This window comes from Chelonia mydas, chromosome 2, assembly GCF_015237465.2.
Source record: "Chelonia mydas isolate rCheMyd1 chromosome 2, rCheMyd1.pri.v2, whole genome shotgun sequence".
Lineage (NCBI taxonomy): Eukaryota > Metazoa > Chordata > Testudines > Cheloniidae > Chelonia > Chelonia mydas.
Genome location: NC_057850.1, coordinates 119576423 through 119601180, shown reverse-complemented (window position 1 = coordinate 119601180; position 24758 = coordinate 119576423). Strand labels below are relative to the sequence as shown.

Genomic DNA, 24758 nt, shown 5'->3' with positions numbered 1-24758 from the left:
TTGATTTTGGAAGGAATTTCAGTTGCTGATTTAAAAAAAATCCTTAAGTTCTTGAAGTCCACTACCCCTTTTTTGAAATGTAATTGACAATGTGTTATGGTTATCTAAATATCTTATATACTCTGTGGTGCTGTAAAACCAAGGATGGTTGTCAATCCTTACATTCTATCAGGTATTCTGATGGACTGTATAATTAAACAATCTGTGGAATACGTAACAGGTTTTTAAAAATGATGCAGGCAATACAAGGACGCTTCCAGTGTCCCTAGACTTCAGGAAAGTAAATACTCACATTCCAGATCAGGAAATATCAAAGAAGATAAATCAGTGGGAACACTTTAATTACAAAGCTCTACTTTCTGGGTTCGTGGTTTCTCAAAAGGTGTTCATATGTCTTCATAATTCTCATGGCAGTCCTAATGGATGATGATAGCTATTTGCCATTTTCTTGATCATTCTCTGATCAGAGAAAGTTCAGAAGAGCAAGTCAAGTCTAAGAAGGCCCATTATTATTTTTTAGTTTCATAGATTCATAATTCCAAACAATGCTAAAAAAGGGTCAGTGATACGGCGTCAGTTTTATTCACTCATTGGCCAAGAAGGCCGTGGCTTTTAGACCTAGATCTTTTATCAAAACCTCATTCTCCCACTTGTCTAATGAGAAATTTCCCAACCAAAAGCTTAAGCCTGCATCCTGTTCCCATAGGATGTCCTCTATGACTGACTAAAACTAACAAATTATTGGAAAAAAAAACTGAAAGCACTTCTAGTATCAAGGAAAATTGTATTAAAGTCACGTATGCCACAGTATGTATTATATTAAAATATCTGTGCAAGATAAAGCTCATTCTAAGATTTTACAGATCCTGGCGTTTCTTCAGGATAGTCTCTCTTAAGCAAACTCAAAGTACAAGCTTCAGCTTGATCAAGAGTGATAGGAGTAAGTGGGGCAGGTTTTCTTTTGTCAGCCCTATAGCATAAAATCTTGTAAAGCAGTTTCTCTAAACCCACATCTAGTCCCTATGCCCATGCTAAATCCTAAACTGTGTACAGCAAACCAAATATGCATAGTCGTTCTCAGTGCTTCTTGTCTTTTGAAGATGCTTACCAAATTGCCATCACTTTAATTACAGAAGAATTTCTAAATTTGGTGAGTTATCCACCAAACAGTTACAGTTTTCATAAGAAAAAGCAATCCGCTGAACCAATAAATTGTTAATACAAAAAAAAAATGGGGTGGAAGATGTATAATTTGAGAATTAGCTCAAACTGAATGTAGGGGTGAGCACTTAGAATAGATTAGCAACTAGAAAATATAAGACCTTATTTCTGTTTATATTCTATTCAGGTGAAAAGTGCTTGGGTAGGCATAAACTAGTTTGCCAAAATGCTAAATCTCGGAATAATTCAAAGCAAGATGAAGTTCAGCTGTAAGGCACCAGTACTCTCTGCCAGATAACCACTAGACCCAAGAAGGTATAGGCTTCTTACAAAGAAACCTTGATGGAAACAACTTAATCCTGTGTTCATACTTCTCTGATGTACAAGTTACACCTCCAGTGCATTTGGCTGAAAACAGGAGCACACTTTAGTGTCCCGCTTATCCTCGGCCTCATAGTACAGAAGTGTGTCTAAATTAGAGGTGCTTTTCCTTCCAGTATAATCACATATTGTTGACTTCAGGATTATTGGACAAATATATGCTTAAATAAATGTATGTTTACCAGATTTCAGTTCTCTAAAATTGATTGATATCCATCAATTTTAAGTTTTTATACAGGATGGGATATTTCTTTTGTTGACAATTTGTGGCGTATCTTATCTTCATGCTCTAGGGGAAAATATTGTTCATTTTAAATTCTTCCCTTTAAAAGTTGCTTTTAGCACAGAATTAGTAGGAAATTTACTGGCTGGCTTGGAAATTCTGGCTGGCTTTTCCAGATTACTTGAGTTTAGTGCCAAGGGTTGTAATTGACTTCTCTGGTGTTGGCATTATTCGTACAGTAAGATGGAAAGTATCTTTGAGGCTTGTTGGATAGGAATATGCATAAGAAAATTAACTGAGGCAGAAATAGTACTTTTCCCTTGCCATTTGGCAGTTTGCAAAGATTGTATTTTTTTCTAGCGCTGCTGGAGTTAACATAACTTCATTTTCTTCACTCTTTGAATCATATTTTTGTCTGTACAACATCATCATTCTCTATCTTCAAGAATGTGAGCCCTGTGGGAATAACTTGTGAATTAGAAAAATTGCATTTTTAATCCAATCCAAAATGGCAGTTAGTTTTAAAAAAAAACAAAAACTAGGGGTTTGCTGATGTTAAAATCTAGCTCAAATATGACTTCAAACAAGTTGAAGTTGCCCATATGCAACACAGAAAACATGCTTTTCAGATGTCACTCTATATATAATATAATATGACTAAAACTGAATGAATAACTAGGATTCCATCAATGTCAACTCTGATCTATTCTTTTCTTTTCTCCTAACAAAATTATTTCAGGAAGTTGTCACCAGCTTTCCATCAAGCACTACTATCTTTCTGTCGGATGTCAGCAGAGAGTCGTTTGGGATCAGAGGTATATTTCCCTTATCGTAAACAGAATACCCTTTTTTAATCTTCACTGACTGACTATCATTAACCAACCAATACCTCTAGCTTTTCACAATACTTCATATATATACAAATTTCATAATAATCCTGTGCCCAAGTTAAGAAACAAGGCGTATGATTTGGTGAGATTTAAATAGATTCTAATTTTGAGGTGTATTTATGTTCAATCACTAGTGATTATTTTTCATCGTTCTTGGAAAGTGTAGTCTCTGCTAAAAAATGTTTTAATAAATGAAAAAGTTTACATTTCAGACTAACACAGCTGTTACTCTGAAACATTTCAGTCGCTGCGTCTCATAACAATAATTGGATTTTAGGTGTCTCGGATTGCAGATAGTGAAAAAAGTGTGATGTTAATGCTGGGACGTTGCCTGCCACACATTGTTCCTAATGTGCTGCTTGCAAAACGAGAGGTGAGAATCCAGAAATGTTTTCTATTTATTATTTTCACCGTGTTGCCATTTTGTCCATTTTGAAATTGTAGTGTTTTTATTTTTTTAAAGTCTGTTACTTGCAATCATATTCTTACTTTTGTGCATGCATCTCTGCTCCTAGAGAATGGTTTCACACCTCTGTCAGGTGAGTTCAGTAAAACTGCATGGTGTTTCATAATATTTCCTTTTATGCTTAAGACACCCATGAGCATTCTGCAAGGCTTAACTGTTACTGTAGGTCCATCTGTTTGTCACTAACTTTGATGTTTTATATTAGATAGGCCTATTATTATTGAGTATTCTTTCTGAAGCAGTTTGGATTCAAGTCTACTGATATTACTGTATGGGATTACTTTGTCTATCAAAAGATAGCAAGGATTAACTCAAGTTCATTTGGAACGTTAAATACTTTAATAGAATAAACATTTCAATTTATTATTCAACAATTTAATTTTATGTGGAAGAAATTACTGTTCAGTCTTTTTCAAGATTAAACTAATCTTCCATATACTTTGTTTAAATTTGTAATAATAATTTAAAATTAAACGAAGATGTACTATTAATCTTGACTATAAATAGACTTGGGGTTCTACATATTCATGGATACTGTGGCAAACTCAAATAGAGTAAAGGAAGATAGACAACCCTGATGTGGATGTTTGCATTATGACTTCATTGTAAATGTTACACATAATCATAACTACAAAAAAGTCAAGCAATAGATGGTCAGCTTGATTTTTTAATACTTGGAGATAAGGTTTGGTCTTTTTTAAAATATGGGGGAGAATGTTCACTATTCCAATAATGACATTCAGTTTTAGCCCTTATCTATGGGACCTACAGTATGGTAGGTTTATAATAATGCATTTGGCTTAAACCCATAAAAGGCTTTATCGAAAAATCCTTAAATCAAGAAATTTGTACTGATCCTTGAATGACATACGTTTCTGTAAATTGAGTGGTTTTCTGTGATTGATACAGTGCAGTATCAACATGCATGGCATCTGAAAGTTTCAGAAAAATTATCCCAGGAAAGTCTTTTTATTGAATATTCTGTATAATGATGCTTCTGTTAAAATACCATTGCAAAATCAGTCTTTGGAATGTGCCAGGATCAGTGCTTAATTTCTGATGTTTGCAGTTCTGCTTGGCAGGTACTCCAGCTTCTTTTCACAGCTTGTAGCATAAGCGGTGTAATGCGTTAATATTTTTCTGACCTGTTTAGCCTATTTCCTACCTACTTTATTCTTGCAAAATCTAAAGGAATAAATCATTAAATGCATTCTTGCATTAAGAAAAATCACTTCAGAGTGCTTCTGTTTCAATGTGGTAGAAGACTTTACAAGAAAACTGTAACTATATTGCATGGAGAGTTTATGCTGTATATTTCATTAAAACTTTTGCTGTAATAGGTATTAAGACAATAGTTTCTTCAGCGCAGCATTCTCTGAGCTAGGATTGGAATCTAGAGGAAAGATTAATATAGATTAACATCAATAGATTTATGAATATTAATATTATAGTAGTGGCCAGAGGCCCTAAATGGAATCAGGGTCCTGTTGTACTACACACTTTGCAAGCAAAGATAGATATTGTCCCTGTCCAAAATAAAAATTGACCATTTAAAAAGGTTTACGAATAAAATTTATGAATGTTTGACAATGAGTTTGTTATAACCACAACCATGTTTAAAGTATACAGTAATATTAATTTTGGCATTTTTAGTGTCTTATGCTTCCTGGTATCTACTGAAGGCCCAAAATATCAAATTGAAAATTAGTACTTTATTCTGTTTTGCAAAAATTGAGTTCTTGTTGGCTAATTTGGCAATGTTTAGGTACGTATTCAAGTTTAGCAAAACTTTAGAAGTCATTTCAAGGCATACCTTTAAGAAGCCCACTTAAATCTTTGTAGTAAAATGAGGTCTTGATTTTATTCCATCAGCTTGGGTTAGAAGTGCCTAAGGGTAGCAACAGTTGCTTGCTGGGCAATCACTTAGCAGTGACCTAATGGTTAAGATATGAAGTAATATTGATAGTTTCAGAAAATTATCTGTGCTGCTTTGGTGGCTATGATTTAGGCTCTTGTGGCAAGTAAGATAAAGAGGAAGGGGAAAATTAAGGGAGTCTTGAGCATTCTGGGTTGGTAGCTGACATCACCGAAATTTATGTTTTAAATCGTTTTTTAAAAGATGAGCTCAACTAGATAATAAAAACAGAAGTTTAAAAACTGATAAAATACTTGAACACCATTCAAATGAATGAAACTTTGCATTTTGATATTTTGCAAATTGCTATTCATATTTTTTTTTCAATTGCGAATTTCCAGATAAGTTTCAAATACAGCTAATTCCTTGAAAATACACTCATCTTGCATTGCACTCAGACACAAAGTATTGTTAGCCAGATGCTGATTGGGCTGAGATGTAATGTTTAGGATGTCAAGATTTCATTCTGCAAGGACCTCTGAGCAGGTATAGGGCCTGCCACATGGCATTCCTTGCAGGAACTGGGCCTGAAATAGTCTGTGTTTGGAGATATTTCTTAGATTGGCTTTATTAATTTTAATGAAACATTTAAGCTGGTTAGCAGCTGTTCAACTGCATTGATATTTGGCTAGCAGTAATACCACAAAATGAGATTTCTTTGACTAAGTCATAACTAGGGAACAGCAATATCTCTCTAAACCCTTGAGTAAGAAAGTACTTAATGCAGATTTAGTCAAAACTCAAAATTTTTTTCACCCTTTACAAGACGTAAATATAAATAGTTCCCTGTGTTGAACTGTGGCACTGATCATGACATTGCTGTGTGTATGCTCTCCCATTGACTGCAGTGGGAGTTCTCTGAGCAGAGTGCAGACAGGAGAAAGCCCTCTGGCTGTAGCATCAGGATCTTACTGCTCTTAAACTTTTTAATTAAAAATGAATAAGCTGTACTTGAACCTTCATACCTTTAAATTAGCAGACTGCATTGTTTTATTAACTGTAGGTTAACTTCAAAGATTTTGGTGGTCTGTAAGTCTATGTACATAAAATTTGTACAGAATTGAGGGAAAGGGATATAGCTCATTACCTTTCCAAGAAAACAGAAGACTCATCACTGACTTTTTTACCCTTATCTCTTAAAAACAAACATTTTTAATTCAAATCACCAAACCTCTGTGTCCAACTTTTTTTAAATCATTCTCTTCAAATAAGGTTTCATGTAACCTACAGAGGGCAGCAAAAACAGTTATACAGACAGTGCAGTCAATGATTTATTGAATCTTCTCACATTTTCTTACAGCATGTTGCTGTCTTGTGTGAAGTTGATTTCTGAAGAATACAACTCTGGTGTTGCTAATTATTTTTTCTTTATTAAAATGGGGAGGAAATGCAATGCTAAGATCTTACACAACAACCAATGTAGAAGAGGTGCCAGTCTTGACAATCTGGGAAAATAACATAAAATATGCTGTATATTTTAAAAAGATTTGCATGAAGATGTAGAAACTGCTATTTACAGATGTGTTGAGACACTTTTTCATTCTCAGCCTTTTTCAGGCACTTAATTCCAAAAATAAAACTCATATGGGCTGAGATGTTGTTGATATCTTTTTCAAGCTAATTTCTGTGTTTTGGAAGTCTGGTTAAAATATTGGTATTGTTTTAAAATTTTCAAAATGTGGTATAAAAATCTAAGCATCTAAATAAGTGGCTAGATTTTCAGATACAATACACTAACCTGACCATCTGGCCACTTATTTTGATTCATAAATATAGCTGTGGGTGCCTAACTTTGGGTTCCCAAATCTGAAATTAAAATTTTGGAGTAGTTTAAATAACAGAAAATAGTCAAATGTGCCCAGATGCTGACTTAATTATATGTATCTGGAAATACATGTATTGATATTTATGTAACATATTTGAGTGTGTTTCAGTATAGTACCAGGTTGTCAAACTCCCAGCCTGTAGACTGGTTCTTCTCTGCTTAATGTACTTGCCTCCCTCATCCCCTAATATCACTCTGTAAATATGATCAAATATAACTGTCTTAGACCGAAATAGCTTTGAGAGGTCTGAAGCATCCCAGTTCATTTCAACGTCATGTTAACTCTGAAACTTGTTCCTTTAATGGGGTTATCTTTTCTTTTTGAAATGTATATATTCATAAATAAATCTGAGCAAAGTTGAATTTTGCTCGCTTAGTTACCACAGCTGTATGCATAAACGACACATAAAGGATGTAAATAAGTGGTCATAAGTATCCTATATCAGTTTTTCCCCCCACTCACTCTTTAATTATGCAAACCTCCTAGTGGCATCCCTGACAGATTTCATGTGGATTAGTGGATCGTGCTACCAGCCCACGAGCCATAATTAGGAATGTAATAATTTGACATACCTCCCCCCATGTTGAATGTGTGATTAAATGGTGGCGTTCATCGAAAAACTAATACAAAGGTGTAGAGATAGAAATATATGTGAAACACTAGCATGGGATAGCAGTAGTGTCACATACACTGCAATTGGTTATTACAATCAAGCAGGTTTTATTTCCTCTACCCCTTTTTTGGAGGAGTTTCAGCAAAAAAGTTGCATACAACATCATTTGAGAATGTAAACATACATGAGTAGAGAAATCTAAAAAATATGGTTCCCATCCTGTCCTGAGGTAAAAACACTGAAGACAAGGCACATTAGTTTTACCATGAGGTAAACTAGGCAAGGTCAATCACTGGTGGGACTATCGCATTGACCTCAACTAGTTTACTTGGTGATAAAACTAATGTGCCTTGACTTCACTGTGTTTTTTACTTTGGAATAGCTCATGCGCATAGGTTATCCTCTGGTAAAAACACACCTTTTCTTAGCACTGAAGACCAGGCCTCTGACATGTGATTTTACATTTCCAGTTGCATTCATCATGTCACCTGTGTTGGGAGTTGGGCAGTGACAGTGTGCTCAGCAATCTAAAGGGAGAAGTGTCTCACTTCTGAAAACCACCTCTTCTGGTAGTGTTGACTGGCATCAATAAAAGTTTAATCCAGTCCTCTTTAGCCAGAGATACTGCAGAAAGGAGGGACTTATCAGGGCTGAACAGGGGCATTGAGGACCCCAAGTATAGAGCAGATGAAGAAAGTAAGAAAAATATTTGAAAATCACTATCTTCTCGCATTTTATCTTTTCAACACAAGTGGTATTTCTTCCTGAGGAAGGCAAAAGATTATTTTTAATAACACTGGAAGTCCCTCTCCTTGAATGCTAGGCACTATATATAGGCTCCATAGTGCTAAACAACTTTCTCTAATGTTTTTTGTTGAAATTAGTAGCCTGGGAACTTGGCTTTGTGTGTTTCCTGCTTGGAAAATGTAACATTTTCTAAAACATTTACTGTGCCAATGTTGCAAATCAAAAATCTTAGATGCTTATGGTCCTTACTGAATAAATATCCATCCAAAACATAAGAGCTAGTAATAGAAAGAAGTTTCTGTCTGTAGGATAACCACTCCTGTACAACTGTTTTCTCCCTTCTCTTTTCTGATTGACTGGAGAAGAATCAGCCATTTTTCAAGACTTTGAGAGACTTCACTTGTCCTGTGCTATCCACATGCAGCAACTATTTAACTCCTCACATCCCCCACAGGAAATCACCTCTTAGCTCCACTTGTACCCTCCCACTCGTCTCCCTTCATTAATTATATGGGAAAACACGATAGGACACCACTACTCAAGAAGATTTCTCACTGTTTCTCCACTCCCCTTAATAGAAGGAAGTATAGAAGCACTGATTCAACGATGCAGAGAACGCTCGATTCTCCCATAGTATGCACGAAAGAATGTGACCAATGGACAAGGAAACACAACTAATTCCATCTGCTATAATAACCAGCTTTCTGCAAGGTAAAGAATTAGCCTTGTATCTGCCCCATGTCAATGGTTTTAGGTTCCTCATCAGTCTTCCATACAAGAGAAAGTTAATATCTAGGTGTATATTAATCTAGGTTTGATCCTGTGATACCCATTGAGTTTATAAATGATCATTTTTATCAAATTTTTCAGTTTAATTTTAAAAAAAAAATTTTTTTAAAGGAAGCTTTAGGCAGAGACTTTTCTCCAGGCACTTTAGATCAGCCAGAAGAGTGGAAACTCCACAGATCTTCATCTATCCAAAAGACCATCATAACAGTAAAGATTCAGCATGCTAAAAACCCTATTTCTCCTTTCTCAATAGTTTTTAAATAAAACTAAATATTCTTCTACACAGATCAAGGAAAGCTGAAGAATTAATGGGCAGAATATCAAGATAACATTGGCATATGGCAGACTGCAGGAAAATGAGACCAGAATATTTTTTTAAATATATAAAGGTCTTTCCAATACACAGTACCCATTGTAGGGAAATTGTATCCTACATACTACAAAATCTGATCAAATTTTATTGTCTTGAAGAGATCTCAAATTTCTGTATAGTGGTAGATACGCTGGAGGGTAGGCATAGGACAACAGAGGGACCTAGACAAATTAAGGGATTGGGCCAAAAGAAATCTGATGAGGTTCAACAAAGACAAGTGCAGAGTACTGCACTTAGGACAGAAGAATCCCATGCACCGCTACAGACTAGGGACCGAGTAGCTAGGCAGCAGTTCTGCAGAACAGGACTTAGGGATTACAGTGGACGAGAAGCTGGATATAAGTCAACAGTGTGCCCTTGTTGCCAAGAAGGCTAACAGCATTTTGGGCTGTATAAATAGGAGCATTGCCAGCAGATCGAGGGACGTGATCATTCCCCTCTATTCAGCATTGGTGAGGCCTCATCTGGAGTACTGTGTCTAGTTTTGGGCCCCACACTCAAGAAGGATGTGGAAAAATTGGAAAGAATACAGTGGAGGGCTACAAAAATTATTAGGGGGCTGGAGCACATGACTTATGAGGAGAAGCTGAGGGGACTGGGATTATTTAGTCTGCAGAAGAGAAGAATGAGCTATCTGAAAGGGGGTTCCAAAGAGGATGAATCTAGACTGTTCTCAGTGGTAGCAGATGACAGAACAAGGAGTAATGGTCTCAAGTTGCAGTGGGGTAGGTTTAGGTTGGATATTAGGAAAAACATTTTTCACTAGGAGGGTGGTGAAGCACTGGAATGGATTACTTAGGGAGGTGGTGGAATCTCCTTCCTTAGAGGTTTTTAAGGTCAGGCTTGACAAAGCCCTGGCTGGGATGATTTAGCTGGGGATTGGTCCTGCTTTGAGCAGGGGTTGGACTAGATGACATCCTGAGGTCCCTTCCAACCCTGATATTCTATGATTTTATTAGTACGAGCTAACACTTTTTGAAGAAGGGGGAATATGACAGCCATCATGGTAAAATCTGTTCGTTTTTTGTAATACAATTTTAGAATCCGCTGCATCAAGAAATCAGATGCTTATTTTTCCTTTGTACAGTACAAAACAAAAATATACAACGAACCCTTTAAAAAAAAAAAAAGACTATCAGATTTTTAAATGTGGCAAAATCCCAGAGTCTTTCGTACATAAAATCTAGCATTCAGAGTTCTAGAAGGGAATAAATCTTTGAAGGAAGAAAGTTTCAAAGGGTATAGCACAACAGCTAATTAAATAAAAGGTAACTTTAACAAAGTGCACACATTTCTGTCTTGGGCTATAAAAAGTACCTGGTCACATCATTATCTACCCCCACTCTCCTTTGGATTTTGCAAGAGTAGATGAGACACTCCCATGTCCCCTCCAGTCTGTAATGAATAAGAACCTGTTTTACTTATGGTTTTCCAAGCTGTACCTCATTTGGGATAAATTTTACCTGTAGTTACCTCAGTGATGTGTATTTAATGTATATACGTGTCTCGTTGAAATCCTCAGGTGAAAAGCTGCATAAGTGCAAAACATTTTTATTAAATCTGCCTCAAAAAAATCAAACTGCAAAGATAGCTCTTCCGTTGGCAGGAATTGGCCAATTTGTACAACACTCATAATTTTATAATAAAATCTACTATCAATAGAGAAACTGAAAAATCAAGAAAAGTAAGCTTGTATCATTGAAATGTTATCCTTTCCATCATATCTCTAGTCCATCAGTATCATTTACTGAATTAGAAAAAGTTCCCATTCAAAAAGTCTGATTCAAGCAGAAACTCAAGTCTCCATGCAAAGTTACCAGAGCAGCAGTGTCTTCCAATTTCTGTTCTTTATTCTAGCTTGCTCTTCATTGCTTGTTAATCTAAAAACTGCTAAATGAGCACACCAAAGGGGGAAAATGAATTACTTGCATGTTGCGAGCCCTTTTCATTTTTAATGATGTTATCTCAGCAGACCCTTCTTTCTCTGTCTACCCTGCCATGAAGTTTCTCTCCCTAACCTTCATTTTGAATTAGGTGGTAGTTGTGCTGTTATCAAGTGGGGGCCTAAGATGATTGAGGTCAAGGAAAGGGATTTCCAGTCCATATTTTTAAAAATTGTTTCCTCTGAGAATGAATATCATCAGATTTTGGGGGGGGGAGAAGGCTGTTTACAGTAGTAGGAACCTCTTTCCTTTCCTCAAAATCTGATGATATTCATTCTCAGAGGAAACATTCTCAAACAGAAGTTTGTTTCTGTGGGAATTTTATTGCTCTGGGAAGAGAATTCAATTTCAAATTTTTCCTTTTTATTGAAAAATCCCCTTTTTAAAAGCATACCGTACTTCATATAAATACCATAGGGGCCTGTTTGTGCAAATTCTTGCACCACGTATTGCTCTGACACTTTGATTCAAATGTACAATCAAAATTGTGTGAATGGGACACTCTTTTTCTCTTTAAATCCATGTTGACACAATTAGCCTCTCAGAATGAGCTTTGTGTAAGCTTTAAAACTTTTTAACCAACATATTTTGTTCAATTGATTAAAAGTTCCTGCAGATAATGTAAATTAAACTTTAATCATCACTGTCCTAAAATTATTAATAGAGGTGAGCTGCAAATATTAATACTAATAACCTTGATAGGGTTTTAAATTTTATGTGCTGAATTCTCGAAATCATGAAAAGGAGGCATTTAGCACATAATTTTCTTAGGTTTTTTAGCATTTTCAGATCACTTTATAAGAGAGAGACTTCAATTAAAATGTCTTCTGTTTCTATTTTGCTGTTGTGTGGCTAGATATATCATTTCACTTTCTTCTGCCATTAATGACTATTTGCCCAAAGCATTTTTACTTTGTTTGGTTTTTCCTCCACCCACAATTTTTTTTTAGGAATTGATTCCACTCATACTGTGTACAGCCTGCCTCCATCCTGAACCCAAAGAGAGAGATCAGCTCCTACACATACTGTTCAATTTGATCAAACGACCAGATGATGAACAAAGGTGTGTGTGTTGGGCCGGGCCGAGGGGTACTTTTTCTTATAACAGAGAAGCAGGTTTAATGGAAACTGGATACTCTTACACGGCTATTGATTGATTTTCATTCAGTTCACATTGTATTAACAAACTAATGTGGACTTTGGGACTTTCCATTTCTATGATTTGCACTTCCGTGTGTAATTTATAGTTACTGAAATGTAAGAATACACTCTGCAAACTTCAGTGTAATATTTCAGTTCCTTTAAGAAAAAAGGTGAACTGAAATGTTTTTTTAAATAAACTTAAGATCATAAATCTAATACTTGTGTAGACATATTGATATGCCAGTCTTTTAAAACTAGTTCCCTCATCACTCACCTGTCAAAACCCCTAGGTCCTTAGTTTCTCTCCAATATGTAATTACTTCACTGACACCTAAAGTAGTGTTAGGAAAGCAGTTCCTGCTCTTCAGGGATCAGTGATGTCAGCTGTTGCAAGAAAATTGCAGAAAACTTAGGGTCTAAAGTCTGGTTTTGGCAGGTAAGACTTTTTCACTTAATGTTGAAACTGTTTGTAGTTTTTAGCTTTACATATGTGTTGTGTTAATGATTTAGGATCTCGCATAATGTAAGTTTAAAAAAAAAAAAAACCTTTTAGTTCTCCATTAAGCGGTACTCAGGAAGTATTGCTTTGTGTTCCCTTTTACTCTCTCTTGTTAAGATTATCCTTAAGGTTGAAAGACAGTACTCTGGCTGGTATGTTTCCTTCTTTAATAATGGAAAGATTTTTTCATAACCATTTGTCTGGAACATTTCTCTTCCCTTTTTTTTTTCTTTTCATTAAGAAGACCTACTCTAAAGCATTTTGAACTGTCATTGCTTTGTGCTGTCTTCTCCTGAGTCAGGTATAAAGAATTTATTTTCTATGTGTTTACTTAAATATTTTCTCTGCCATCACAACATTCTCATGTAACAAAGGAGTTTTAGCTGTATCAGTTGTTCACATGATATATATTAGTGTCTACGAGCAGTTGATAGTGAGATGTTTCTCTGTCCACAAAACCTGGAAATTGCTACCTACGTCATAGGGTCTCCGAAAGCCTGTATTGTAAAGGGTGAGTCCTTGTTCCTTTTCAGGATCTTCAGGCTTGTGAATTTCACCTCCAAAATATACAGTGCTCTCAGCGAAAAAGTTTTGGATGTCCCAATACAATTTGTGTTGCTAACATTATTCTGTACTTTTTTAATATATAGAACTGCACAATTTTGTTGTAAGATTTTAGTCATTTTTGATCCAAATATTGCAGTTTTATCAAGCTGAGTTTCTGGGAGCCTCTTTACAGCTGTAATTAGACATCTGATTTCCAGCTAATAAAAGTGAAGTGAACCAACAATATTTTGCTTAAACTTTCACATTCAGCCCTTTACTATAAAATATGGGATGATATCTGAAAATTTCAGGTGTCAATTTTCCAGCAGAAAATATCAGAAAAAATATTTCCGCAATACCATCCAACAAAGTTAATATCTTAAAAGTAAAGTTAGTAAACATTCTAATACTCCTCTGATTAGCTGTTATCTGTGTTCAAACTTCAGTTGTCTAGTTAAATCCCAAATTTTACATCCCTAGAATCCTAACAAATGTATGAACCTAAATCAAAATAAGATTCTGAGTACAAGCAGGAAAGTGTTTCTTCTTCAACACTGACTGCACAGTCAACATTTTACCCAAATTGTATTTATATTATGTGTTAACGGTGTACAACCACTTGTCAGGAGGATCATGCAAGTGGAAATAGTCAAAACCATTCAGACATAATGATTTGAAATGGTGGTGTCAGTCTGCTCTGTTAGGTATAGTGTTCATATGCTACTCAAGATCAACCACTGTGTAGAGACCTACAGTATACAATATCTCAGATGGGTAATGGATGGACTTTCATAAGTGCCTTGGGGGGTCGGGGGATTGGTGTATCAGTTCAGCAGGTTTAGTTCCATTTTTTCTTTACATAAAAACATAAGGTGAAATGTGACATTGACATGCTATAGTGTGATCCCATTTGTCATTGAACTATTAATAGCTAGTTGAACATTGGTGAATTATACTTATTACATACTAACTATATAGTGTAATAGACAGAGGATTTAATTACATATGCTTGACTCTGTACACACTATCCATTGGTAATAAACACAGTAGCCCATAAGCATGTTGCCACCAATTTGTATGTATTCATCATATGTACAAACATGAAAGAGCTTATTTTAGTTTATTATTAAGAGCAGTGAGGCTATATATACAAGAGTGTATAGGTTTTACCAAATATTTAATAAATATCTGTATGGAAACTATTTCAGACTTCCATTTCTTGACCATTTTAAAGTTGTTTTTGGGTGCCTTTCATATTAACTTCAAAGACAGTTTCAGGAAACTCCGAAAAGTGTTCATATTTCCATGTTCCCTTTTGAAGTGTGCATTAAAACTCAGTTTCCAACCTCATAAGAGACTTTTGGATCCTGAGCTAACTTGTTTGCAAGGTTAGGAGGGCACAGAATTGTTTTCAGGTCAACAGTTGAGTTAAAAACATCAAATAACCCTTCCTAGTATTGACACAATTCCAGCACAAAGACGTGCTGTATTCAAGTTCTATCACAACTGCATAATCGGATACTGCAGTGAAACTTTTCATCAGTATACTCTCTTTTTATGTTGAGGTGCAGCTGTGCTGTCCAAGCTGAAAAAAGAACCAACTGCAGACACTTGCAAGCTACCTTACTATTTTGTCATATCTCACAATTTTAAGATTCTTTGGGGAAGATCACTATTGCATCTCTCCTAGAGATGAGTTTTGACTAGCTTGATTCTTATTTAATAATTCCCTTTCCTTTTATCCCCTTCCTTAACTTTAAAGGTCTGTTGTTTGTAGTAGAGACTAAAGAAGAAAACCAGTTCACTCTGACAATAGGTTTTTCCCACCATTCCTTACACCTTCCTTAATACGTAACATTCCCTTTGTGAAATCATTCTGATGTGGTGTATCCCTCCTTTTCAGAGGACTGGGTGATGGATTAGTGTGTAGGTGAGAAATAACCAGCAGAAGCCCTGCCTTTCAACCTTAAGGACATATTGTGAACTGCATTAAGAATGTGTAGGCATGACAATAATTAACATCATAAATTGATGTATTCTTGATTTGTTTCAGTAAATGTGTAAATTCACAAGTAGATTGGTAAACTTACTGGAGGGATGGTATTATATTCATTCTATGCTAAGGTGTTAAAATGTACACATTTATTTTGGCTGCTGACATGGCTAGTAGAACGTAACATTCTATTAAGAGCAGCTATGAATGTAATCATTACGTTACTTGCAAAATTATTTAAACCCCAGTCTTATCAACTCATGCAAAAATAGGCAAAGTTGTAGCAAGATAGGTGTCTATTAAGTAGAAGTTGGAATGTCACAAGTGCTAGCTAAGGAGAATCCACAGGTGCTTGTGACTTGACCCTCTTGTGTGTTCTGGATTCAGACCTCAAAAATACCTCCTTAGAGATGTCTTACCATGGTTCTGTCTCTTTAGTCTCTGTCCACGCCTCCTCTTAAAAGGTAAGGAGGCACATACACACTCTGCATGGATTCTGGTTTCGTATGTACATCTTTAGAAAAGGAGACGATGTTTTAAACCACAGTTAAACTTGAACTCAGATATTGGAAAACATTGCATTGAGGCTCTGGTATTCCAAAGTGGTTTTTGAAGAATTTTCCTATCCTCCTACTTGCATGGTGCCTCATGAGCTAGCTTTTTATTTTAAAATTGATCTTTTTGGATATAGGTGTAGCCATTCAACTGGTAATCAAGAGCCATGGGAAGGAGGTAAAACTTGATCAAACCTTTTGCAGTAAAAACTTGAAATATATAACATTTTTGCAGCTCGGGGAGGAATAGTTTTGCTTTCGTAAACTGGGTGTATGGATAGAATCCCTAAAGAAATTCAGATTTCTTTAAGTTTTTAAACTAAAGTGATTTCATAGTCTGATTAAGTTCTCTAACGGGTCACAGTTTTGTCAGACTTTTACAAACTTGAGTACGTCTGAAGATTTCAGATACCTTTCTGACTGAGTAATAGGATCATTCTTTTAAAAGCCCACGTGACCAATTTTGTGTCAAAAGCAGTAGATTAAATAAAACCTTCCTAACTTTAGATTTACTTTATTTGAGCTGACCATTTTCAGAAAACACTAACAAATACTTCTGTTACAAACAGTGTTTCCATGTTTTCCATGAACAGCCTTAATCCATAGTTTGACATATTATACCATCACAACAGTAAAATATTAACATTCTCTACTTTCAAAATTAGACAAAACAATTACTTTGCAAATGTTTAAATTCTTGAAACATAGAATTCCAGACTTCCAAGTTATAATTACTCTTACCAGCCTTCTGACAAGAATTGAGTCCACATATTGTGAACAAGAATTTTATCCACCTAAAAAAAAGTGTTTGTGTATATGTATATGTCATGAAACCACTTCTCAAGGAAAATTCAATTACTGCTATTAACAAGGTTCATCAAGCATTTAAGGCACAAAATGTTATGTAGTAGTGCACTTTTTTTACTAATGCATTGATATTCTAACAGTATTAGAAAACTAACAAATAGTAAGGGGGCTTAATTATTGATGATGTATATCTGAGTATAGGTATCCTCTAAATCATAGGTTCTCAGCCTTTTCTTTCTGAGGCCCCCCTTAACATGCTATAAAAATCCATAGCCCACGTGTGCCACAAGAACTGTTTTTTCTGCATATAAAAGCCAGGGCTGGCATTAGGGAGTAGCAAACAGGGCAGTGCCTGGAGCCCACACCACAGGGGGTCCCTTCGAAGCTACATTACTCAGATTTTGGCTTCAGCCCCGGATGACAGGGCTCTGGGCTTCAGACCCATGCAGTGGGGCTTAAGCTTTCCGCTCTGGGTCCCAGCAAGTCTAAGGCTGGCCCTGCTTGGGGGACCCCCTGAAGCCTGCTCGCAGGCCCCCAGTCAGCCGCAGATCCATGGTTGAGAACCACTGCTCTAAATAATCCTTTCAGCCTATTATATCTTCTTTTCCTAAAAAGCAGATATAAAATGGAGGCATAAAATATTTATTGTAGGAAAACATTAGGGAAATGTAAACCAAGTTAAAGATTTTTATGTTTTTCAGACAGATGATATTGACTGGTTGTGTGGCATTTGCTCGACATGTTGGACCAACACGTGTAGAAGCTGAACTCTTACCACAGTGTTGGGAACAGGTAACTGAATATTTCATGCTTACAACAGTAGAGTTTCTGCAGTTTACTAAGGATTTGTTTTAAACCTGCTTATTATGCAGATTTAAAACACAAACAAGGAAGTATTTCTTCACACAGTGCAGTCATCCTGTGGAACTCATTGTCAGGGGATGTTGTGAAGGCCAGAAGTATAACAGGGTTAAAAGAATTAGATAAGTTCATGGAGGATAGGTCCATCAGTGACTGTTAGCCAAGATGGTCAGGGAAGCAGCCCCATTCTCTGGGTGTTCCTAAACCTCTGACTGCTACAAGGTGGGACTAGACAAGAGGGGATGGATCACTCGATAATTGCCCTGTTCTGTTCATTCCCTCTGAAGCGTCTGGCACTGGCCACTGTTGGAAAACAGAACACTAAGCTGAATGGATCATTGGACTCACCCAGTGTGGCCCATTTTTATGTTCTGAAAATATTTTTGATGTATGGAGACACTTCCATCTTATTTGATAACATATTTTTGTGCAGCATTGATAGTGCAAGAGCCAAGAAAAAGGAAGCCAGCCAAAGAGAATTAGGGGATTCTAGTTATCTGTAATATACCACATAAAAAAACTTATTAAAATGCAAATTATGCTTTGTAGGACAGGCATTACAGGGAATAGGAACTTGCATTTCAAGTATGTAAATGATCGTTTCCAGTATATGATTGTCTAAATTCCATACCTTAAATATTAGTTGGAAGAATATTTCGATCAATTTTGGTCAATGATGTGTCATCTGATACCCCGAGAGTGTTCATTATAATTACAAATCTCTAATATTTAAGAGCTTAGCAATCCTAGCTGAAGTGTAACAGAACAATTATAGTATTAAAGTAGATACGAAGCTGGGAAAAAAAGCTTTTAAAGGGAATTAATGGGATGTATTGTTCTTCAGGTATGTTGGTGTAGGTCCTACTGTAGGTGCAGATGTGCCTCATGAGCCCAAGCTCTAATTTTTTTGAATAGCAGTGTCTGAGGACTGCACATACACAGTGTGATTCCTTGTGCTCCTGCATGAAGGCATAAAAGGTGGCATAGCTCAGTTCCCTCTTACCACCATGGCAAGAAGATGAAATCCAGCAAGTCTCTGACTCTCTTCAGAGACTCTTAAACCAGTTCTTTTCCAACCTATTGGATGACAAAAATATTAGTTTCAGTCTGTTGATTCTGCTATACATCTTCCTGTAGAGCGGCATGAGGCACTTTGTGCCAAGCACCATATCTCATGGCAGAATACATGAAACCTCAGGTTTCAAACTCTGTCCATCCTGCAACAGACTGATCCCAATCAAAGATGTCAAAGCCAGTGACTCTCCTGCCTAAGAGAGAGCAGCATCTTGGACATGTGCTCTATATTTAAGTTCTTCTCTGTCAGGACCTGCAAGTCCAATGACTCTCTGCTTAAGCTACATCTGTTTGAAACAGTCCATGCAGGTGACTTTGGAGTGACAGTTACGATCAGAGCAAGACCAGATAAATCACCATTGGCTAGCACTCCCTGGAGCACACATCATGGTGTGGGTTCAGGCAGTGGAAGGGAAGGCCAAGAGGGCACTGGCAGAGTTGGCAGAGACTGCCTCAGTGTTGACTGTCCAAGTACAGGCTACTCTAGCTCCTATACCAACTGCCTCAAAACCAGCACCTCAGTCATTAAACTTGGTACCGACACCCGCTCCTAAATGGGACACCAACTCAGTCAGACCAAGCTAAATAACTCCAAGACCAAAGGGAAATCCCAGAGGGAGAAAATGAGACATCACTCCAACAAGGGCAAAGCTCCAAGCAGTCAGTCAGGGCGAGAGACCCAGCACCAATCCCGGTATTGGTTCCCATGACTGAGCTGAGCAAGGAGCTGGGATATGTAATAGAGGTGTCTGTATCGTCTCTAAAGATGTTACTGGTATGCTACCTTTTAAAGAAGGGATACTATTCTTTGCCATTGCTGACTAATTCCTTGTCTCCAACATCAAGCAAAATCACTCTATCTTGCCATCAGAGAATGTTGCAAGGAAGGATATCAAGGAGCCCCATTCAGAGTGCCAGTGCAGGAATGGTACCTGGCTAACCAGTTTCACTATGCCAATACACTTATAGCATGCTACAGAGACCCCAGTGGTCTTACTGGAAACTGTCCACCCATGTGTCCGAGCAGATTAGCCTCCCCCATTTCTGGGAAAAGGAGGAAATCACGTGCTCTGATGGCACCATACACCAAAACCAGACATGGATCCGTACCCATGGGAACAGGAGATGATAGAGGGACAATGACACTCGCCATCCTCTCCCAACGAATCCTCTTCACTGGATGTAGTAGTAGCACCAGCAGCAACAGAGGACTTTAAAGACTTCCAGGACCTCCTGTCTCAAATTGCGGAGACGCTGGACGTTAAGACTACATTCATGCAAGAAAAGTCTCACAAGCTTTTTGGTGTCCTGAGTGTGCTAACGCAAGCCAGGATCAGCCTCCTAAATAATGAAGGAATCTGAGAACTGTCAAATGAGACTTCAGAGGCACCGGCCACTCTTCTTCCTGCCTCCAAGTGCTTGGAGAAAAAGTATCAGATGCCCCCAAAAGGATTTGAGCACTTTTACATTCATCCAACCCAGCGCTCTTGGAAGCAAGATATGTTCTTCAATCTCATTGCTGCTCCAGTGCCAAACTATCGTAGAGCAAATATTCTCATGTTGGGGGATGATGGCACTACACCTGTTCAACACTGATGTCAAAGCCAAGTGCCAGAACTTTTGTTCCACATGGGGCATGAGGCCAGATGCATTCCTTCAGCAGTGGTCCCACGGACATTTATATGCCATTCCACTTGATTCCCTTAATCCCCAGGCCAATCTCCAAATTCAAAAGGAACAAAGACATGATTATTCTCATGGCTTAATACTGGCCAAGGCAGTTTTGGCTGACAGACCTACTACAAATGTCCATCCCATCTTCAGACTACCTGGGCCTGATCTTGCACCACCACAGCCAGTTCTGTGACCTGAAGTCATTGCATGGTTGTTGGCTGGTTGAGTAACACAGATAGTGACAGTCCTCTACAGATCCAGGAAACCCTGATACAGAACATGAAAATATCTGCCAGAAGAATGTATTCATCTAAATGGAAGAAGTTCTGTATGTCAGCAAGCTAACATGGTCTAGACTCAGTCCATACCATGATACAAAAGATCCTCAACTACATTTTTGCACCTAAAACAGACCGAGCTCTAGTTCAGCTCTATTAAGGTCCGAACTGCAGGAGTTACACACTTATCCACCTGTCAAAAATAGTACTCTTTCCTAGAGGTACATTTAATTTTCCGAGGCTCCTTAAGCCTCCATTTGAGCCTCTCACAGAATGCATCTTACAGTCCCTCATTCTGAAGACTGTCTTACTAGCGGCAATCGTTTTGGCCGGGAGAGTGATTGTGCTTCAGGCTCTTGGGGCCGAACCCCTGTGTGACATTACGTAGGAACAAGGTAGTGCTGAGACCTCACATAAAGTTCAGCCCTAAGATTCTCTCAGAATTTCATTTAAACCAGTCAATTAATCTGCCTGTCTTCTTCCCAAAGCTGCACTTTGCCCCAGGAAGGAAGAAACTGTGCACACTAAATGTATCCAGGACTTTTGCTTTATTACATCAACAGAACTAACCCATTCATATTGTTACCCTGTCTCTTTCTAGCTATAGTTAGGCACTCTAAAGATCAAGCTATCTCTTCACCAAAAAAATAAATATTTATATATATATTTTATGTTACCAGCTGACTGGTGTACTTTTCCCAACAAACTTCAAGGCGCACTGTGCCAGAGTGCAAGCAAGATTCTCCACCTGCTTCAGAAATCTATAAGGTAATAGTGTGGAGTAATCCGCTGACCCTTATCAAACACTAAGCCTTGGACTTAGCTGCTAAATCAGCTATCAGGTTTGAGAGAGAGGTACTACAATCACTGTTTGGTTGATACTGCTGATATTCTTCATTTCCCAGCCCTATTGGACACTGCTATTCAAAAACATCTGATATTGCGTATCTCAGGCTCATGTGTGCTTATAGTGCGGGATCCATACTGAGAACATCTTGAAGAACCACAGTTACTATAGAATAAGTAAACGTTGTATTTCTCTTCACCAGATCAATCACAAATACCCAGAGAGACGATTACTAGTGGCAGAGTCCTGTGGAGCTCTAGCACCTTATCTTCCTGTAAGTATTTGTATTTACTGCTAACACTTTGTTCGGTAGAAAGTAAGAGGAAAACATATAGCGGGGGTGGCCAAACAATCTTCAGAAGTTTGAGAGATGGCCAAGCATGCCAGGGCTTGGGGTTTCAGTTCCGCTCCTGCAGAACCCTGAGACTCCTCTCTCCATGGGACAGAAGCCCCTAGACCCATCACCCCACTGCAGGGTAGGAGTCCCGACTTCCCCTCCCCACCCAGTCTGATAGGCAGAGAATGGAAGGGGGGATGGGGGAGCTTCACAAGCCTCAGTTTAATTGTAAAAGAGCAGCATGTGGCTCACGAGCCACGGTTTGGCCACCTCTGAACAAATGGCTTTGGCTGTTACCCTATCACTTACCACTTTCACATTCAAAGGGGGAAAATATCTTGAGGGATGGTGTTGGTTGTAACATTATATATTCTTCTTTGGGTATAGAAGTGCTCCACTAGAGGTGCTCCACTTCAGGTGTGCTCACACCACTTGCACCTTTAACTGGAGATTTTTGGTTGCCATGCCCATTTGGCCCATGCATGAGCCCTGCACTTCCTCGTGCCCTGCTCTGAGGCTCTATGGGGCTGCATGGGCAAATCACCCACATTTCCTTCTCAGCTGCCTTGGCCTGAGCCAGTGTTAGTGTGCCTTACTGTTCAAACCTGACAGCTTTGTCTAGTTATCTTTCTTTATTATTTATCTTATTTTATGAAGTGGTTATGGGGGATTTTCTTTTGTTCCCATTCCCCTTTTCGGGGGGACTTTATCCTGTTGCGATAACCATTGCCCTGGTGTATGCCAGGCTCTCTGAGCTTCAAATGGCATGTCTCTTGCTGGGAGGCTGTCTGGGTCAGTGACATGCATTCCCATTGTATCTGCTGTTTGAGAAAGTCTTATATCCTGCAGAAGTGCTCCATTTGCTCCGCTTTTAAAGGCAGGGCAACGTAGAATCAGTCGTTAAAATCCAGACTATTAATGATGGAGCGTTTCCTCCAGCTGGCCTCATATCCAGACCGGGAGACACCTCCCTACCCCTTTGGGCATCAGTCTCTGAGTGAACACAATGCCCCCTCAACTTCGGTACATTCACCTGGGTCTACCAGAGGTAAATCCATCAAGACCCATAGAAAGAGGAGCCAAGAAAAAAAGAAAACCCACCTTGGTCCCTGTGAAGTAAGACTGCCACAGAGACCTCTGGGTACAGCTGAGGCGCAAGATGCTGTTGGTACCAACATTTTGTCCAGAGCTTCAGGCTCCTCTGAGAATAAGGGCAACAAACATGCCTCGGTACCAAGACTTTTGGCGTCACAGAAGCAGAACACTGCAACAAGAGAACCTAAGCATTCCAGTTCTAAGAGAACAGTGCCCACAACTCCTTCTGTACTTTTTGTATCAAAATTGACCCCCTAAAACTGCATTGTGCCAGGAAGATGCTACGCTTCTCATACAGTCTCGATGCCTCTTTAGGCATCCTCAACAGTTCCAACTAATTTTAGCTAGAAGGAACTTTCCAGATCAACTTATACCCTCGGTACTGATAGTGGAACAGGGTCCCATTCTCCACGCCCACCTGGTACCACAGGAGTTCGAATTCTTTAAGTACTTACTTGTTTCAGAGAAATTAGAGTCTCCCTTGTTAATGGGTTACAAAAGATTGTCAGTACCGAGACAGCCATAGTCTCCAAGGTAGACCTTTCCCCACTACTGCTTGATTCTCCAACGCCTCAGTGAGAGCTGGGGCTCCCTACCTTAATGAGGAGGAATTATCCTCCAATTCAAATGCCTCAGTCCAAGATTCCTCTACTCTTCAGATAAGGGAACTCCTTTCTGACACTTTTGAAAAGAGCAAGAAGTTGCATTAAAGACAGACCTGTGTTCCCACAACCTGGTTAGAGCACCAATGATGCAACCCCAATGCCTTTTGGACCCCCCAGTGGCGATACTGTGATTCTTGGACTGCATATTAACAGCAGTTTTCTCTTGCCCCTAATCTTTCCTGTGGGGACAACAGAGGGAGATGCTCCCCTGCTCCAAATGGCCCTCCTCCACTACCTCAGGCACAAGAGTCCTTTGAGGAGCTGGAGGCCAGGGCAGATAAAGAGGACAGTCTTCAAATATTTCTTCATCTTCCCAAGATTAGATGATTCCTCCCCCACCTGTCTATGGCTGATGACTTCAGACCCTTCCAGGAGTTAATGAACCGCTCTACAGATCCTCTTTTGGAAGAGGTCAGGGATTCGCAGCATAAGTTCCTGGATATTCTTCAACTGACTCCCTCTACCTGAGTTGCCCTGCTGTTAATGAGGCCCTGTTGGATCCTGCCAAATCCATCTCATGGAGCCCTGCGACGATACCACCAGTATGTAAATGGGCCAATACGAAATGTTATGTTCTTGCTAAAGACTCGAATTTTTGTTCACCCATCTAGCACCAAACTTCATGGTTGTGTAGGCAGTGAATAGGCATGGCAGACAACACCATGGAAAGACCACACCATGTAATAAAGACCAAAAACGTCTTTATCTATTTGGCAGAAAGACATACTCATCTGCGACTCTTTAATTTAGGATAGCCGACTATCAAGCTTTCATGACAAAGTACAGTCATTAAAATTGTGCCAAATTCACCACCTTTCTTGATCATCTGCTGGCTGATTAGCGTGAGCAGCTTCAGGCTCTGATTAACAAGGTTCAGCTGTTAGCTAGAACAGAGGTTCTCAAACTGTGGTCCGCGAGCTCCATTCAGGTGTTCTGTGGATAGTTCCCTCTAAGGTGCACGCCTGGGTGGCCACACACAAGAGAATGAAGGGCCACCCACCTAATTAGTGGCCGCAGAGGCGTGGCTCCACTAATTAGGTGCCTGGACCCTGGAGAAG

General features: G+C 38.5%; 1 protein-coding gene across 9 annotated transcripts in view; it reads left to right on the top strand.

The window, feature by feature from the left end:
* RELCH (RAB11 binding and LisH domain, coiled-coil and HEAT repeat containing) overlaps positions 1–24758 on the top strand; it is a 119902-nt gene that overhangs the window by 44432 nt on the left and 50712 nt on the right. For 4 of the 9 annotated variants that reach the window (XR_005224427.2, XM_043540210.1, XM_037893271.2 and 1 more), the window contains 6 exons: positions 2505–2580; positions 2933–3028; positions 3171–3194; positions 12278–12390; positions 17571–17661; positions 21806–21877. Coding sequence is in view for 8 of the 9 variants with exons in the window: in XM_043540210.1 (XP_043396145.1) it covers positions 2505–2580; positions 2933–3028; positions 3171–3194; positions 12278–12390; positions 17571–17661; positions 21806–21877 (472 nt within the window). In the remaining variant the exon portion in view is untranslated. Of the gene's footprint in view, positions 1–2504; positions 2581–2932; positions 3029–3170; positions 3195–8904; positions 8934–12277; positions 12391–17570; positions 17662–21805; positions 21878–24758 lie in introns of those variants that run through there. The other 5 variants (XM_037893276.2, XM_037893273.2, XM_037893274.2 and 2 more) reach the window with 3 other exon arrangements.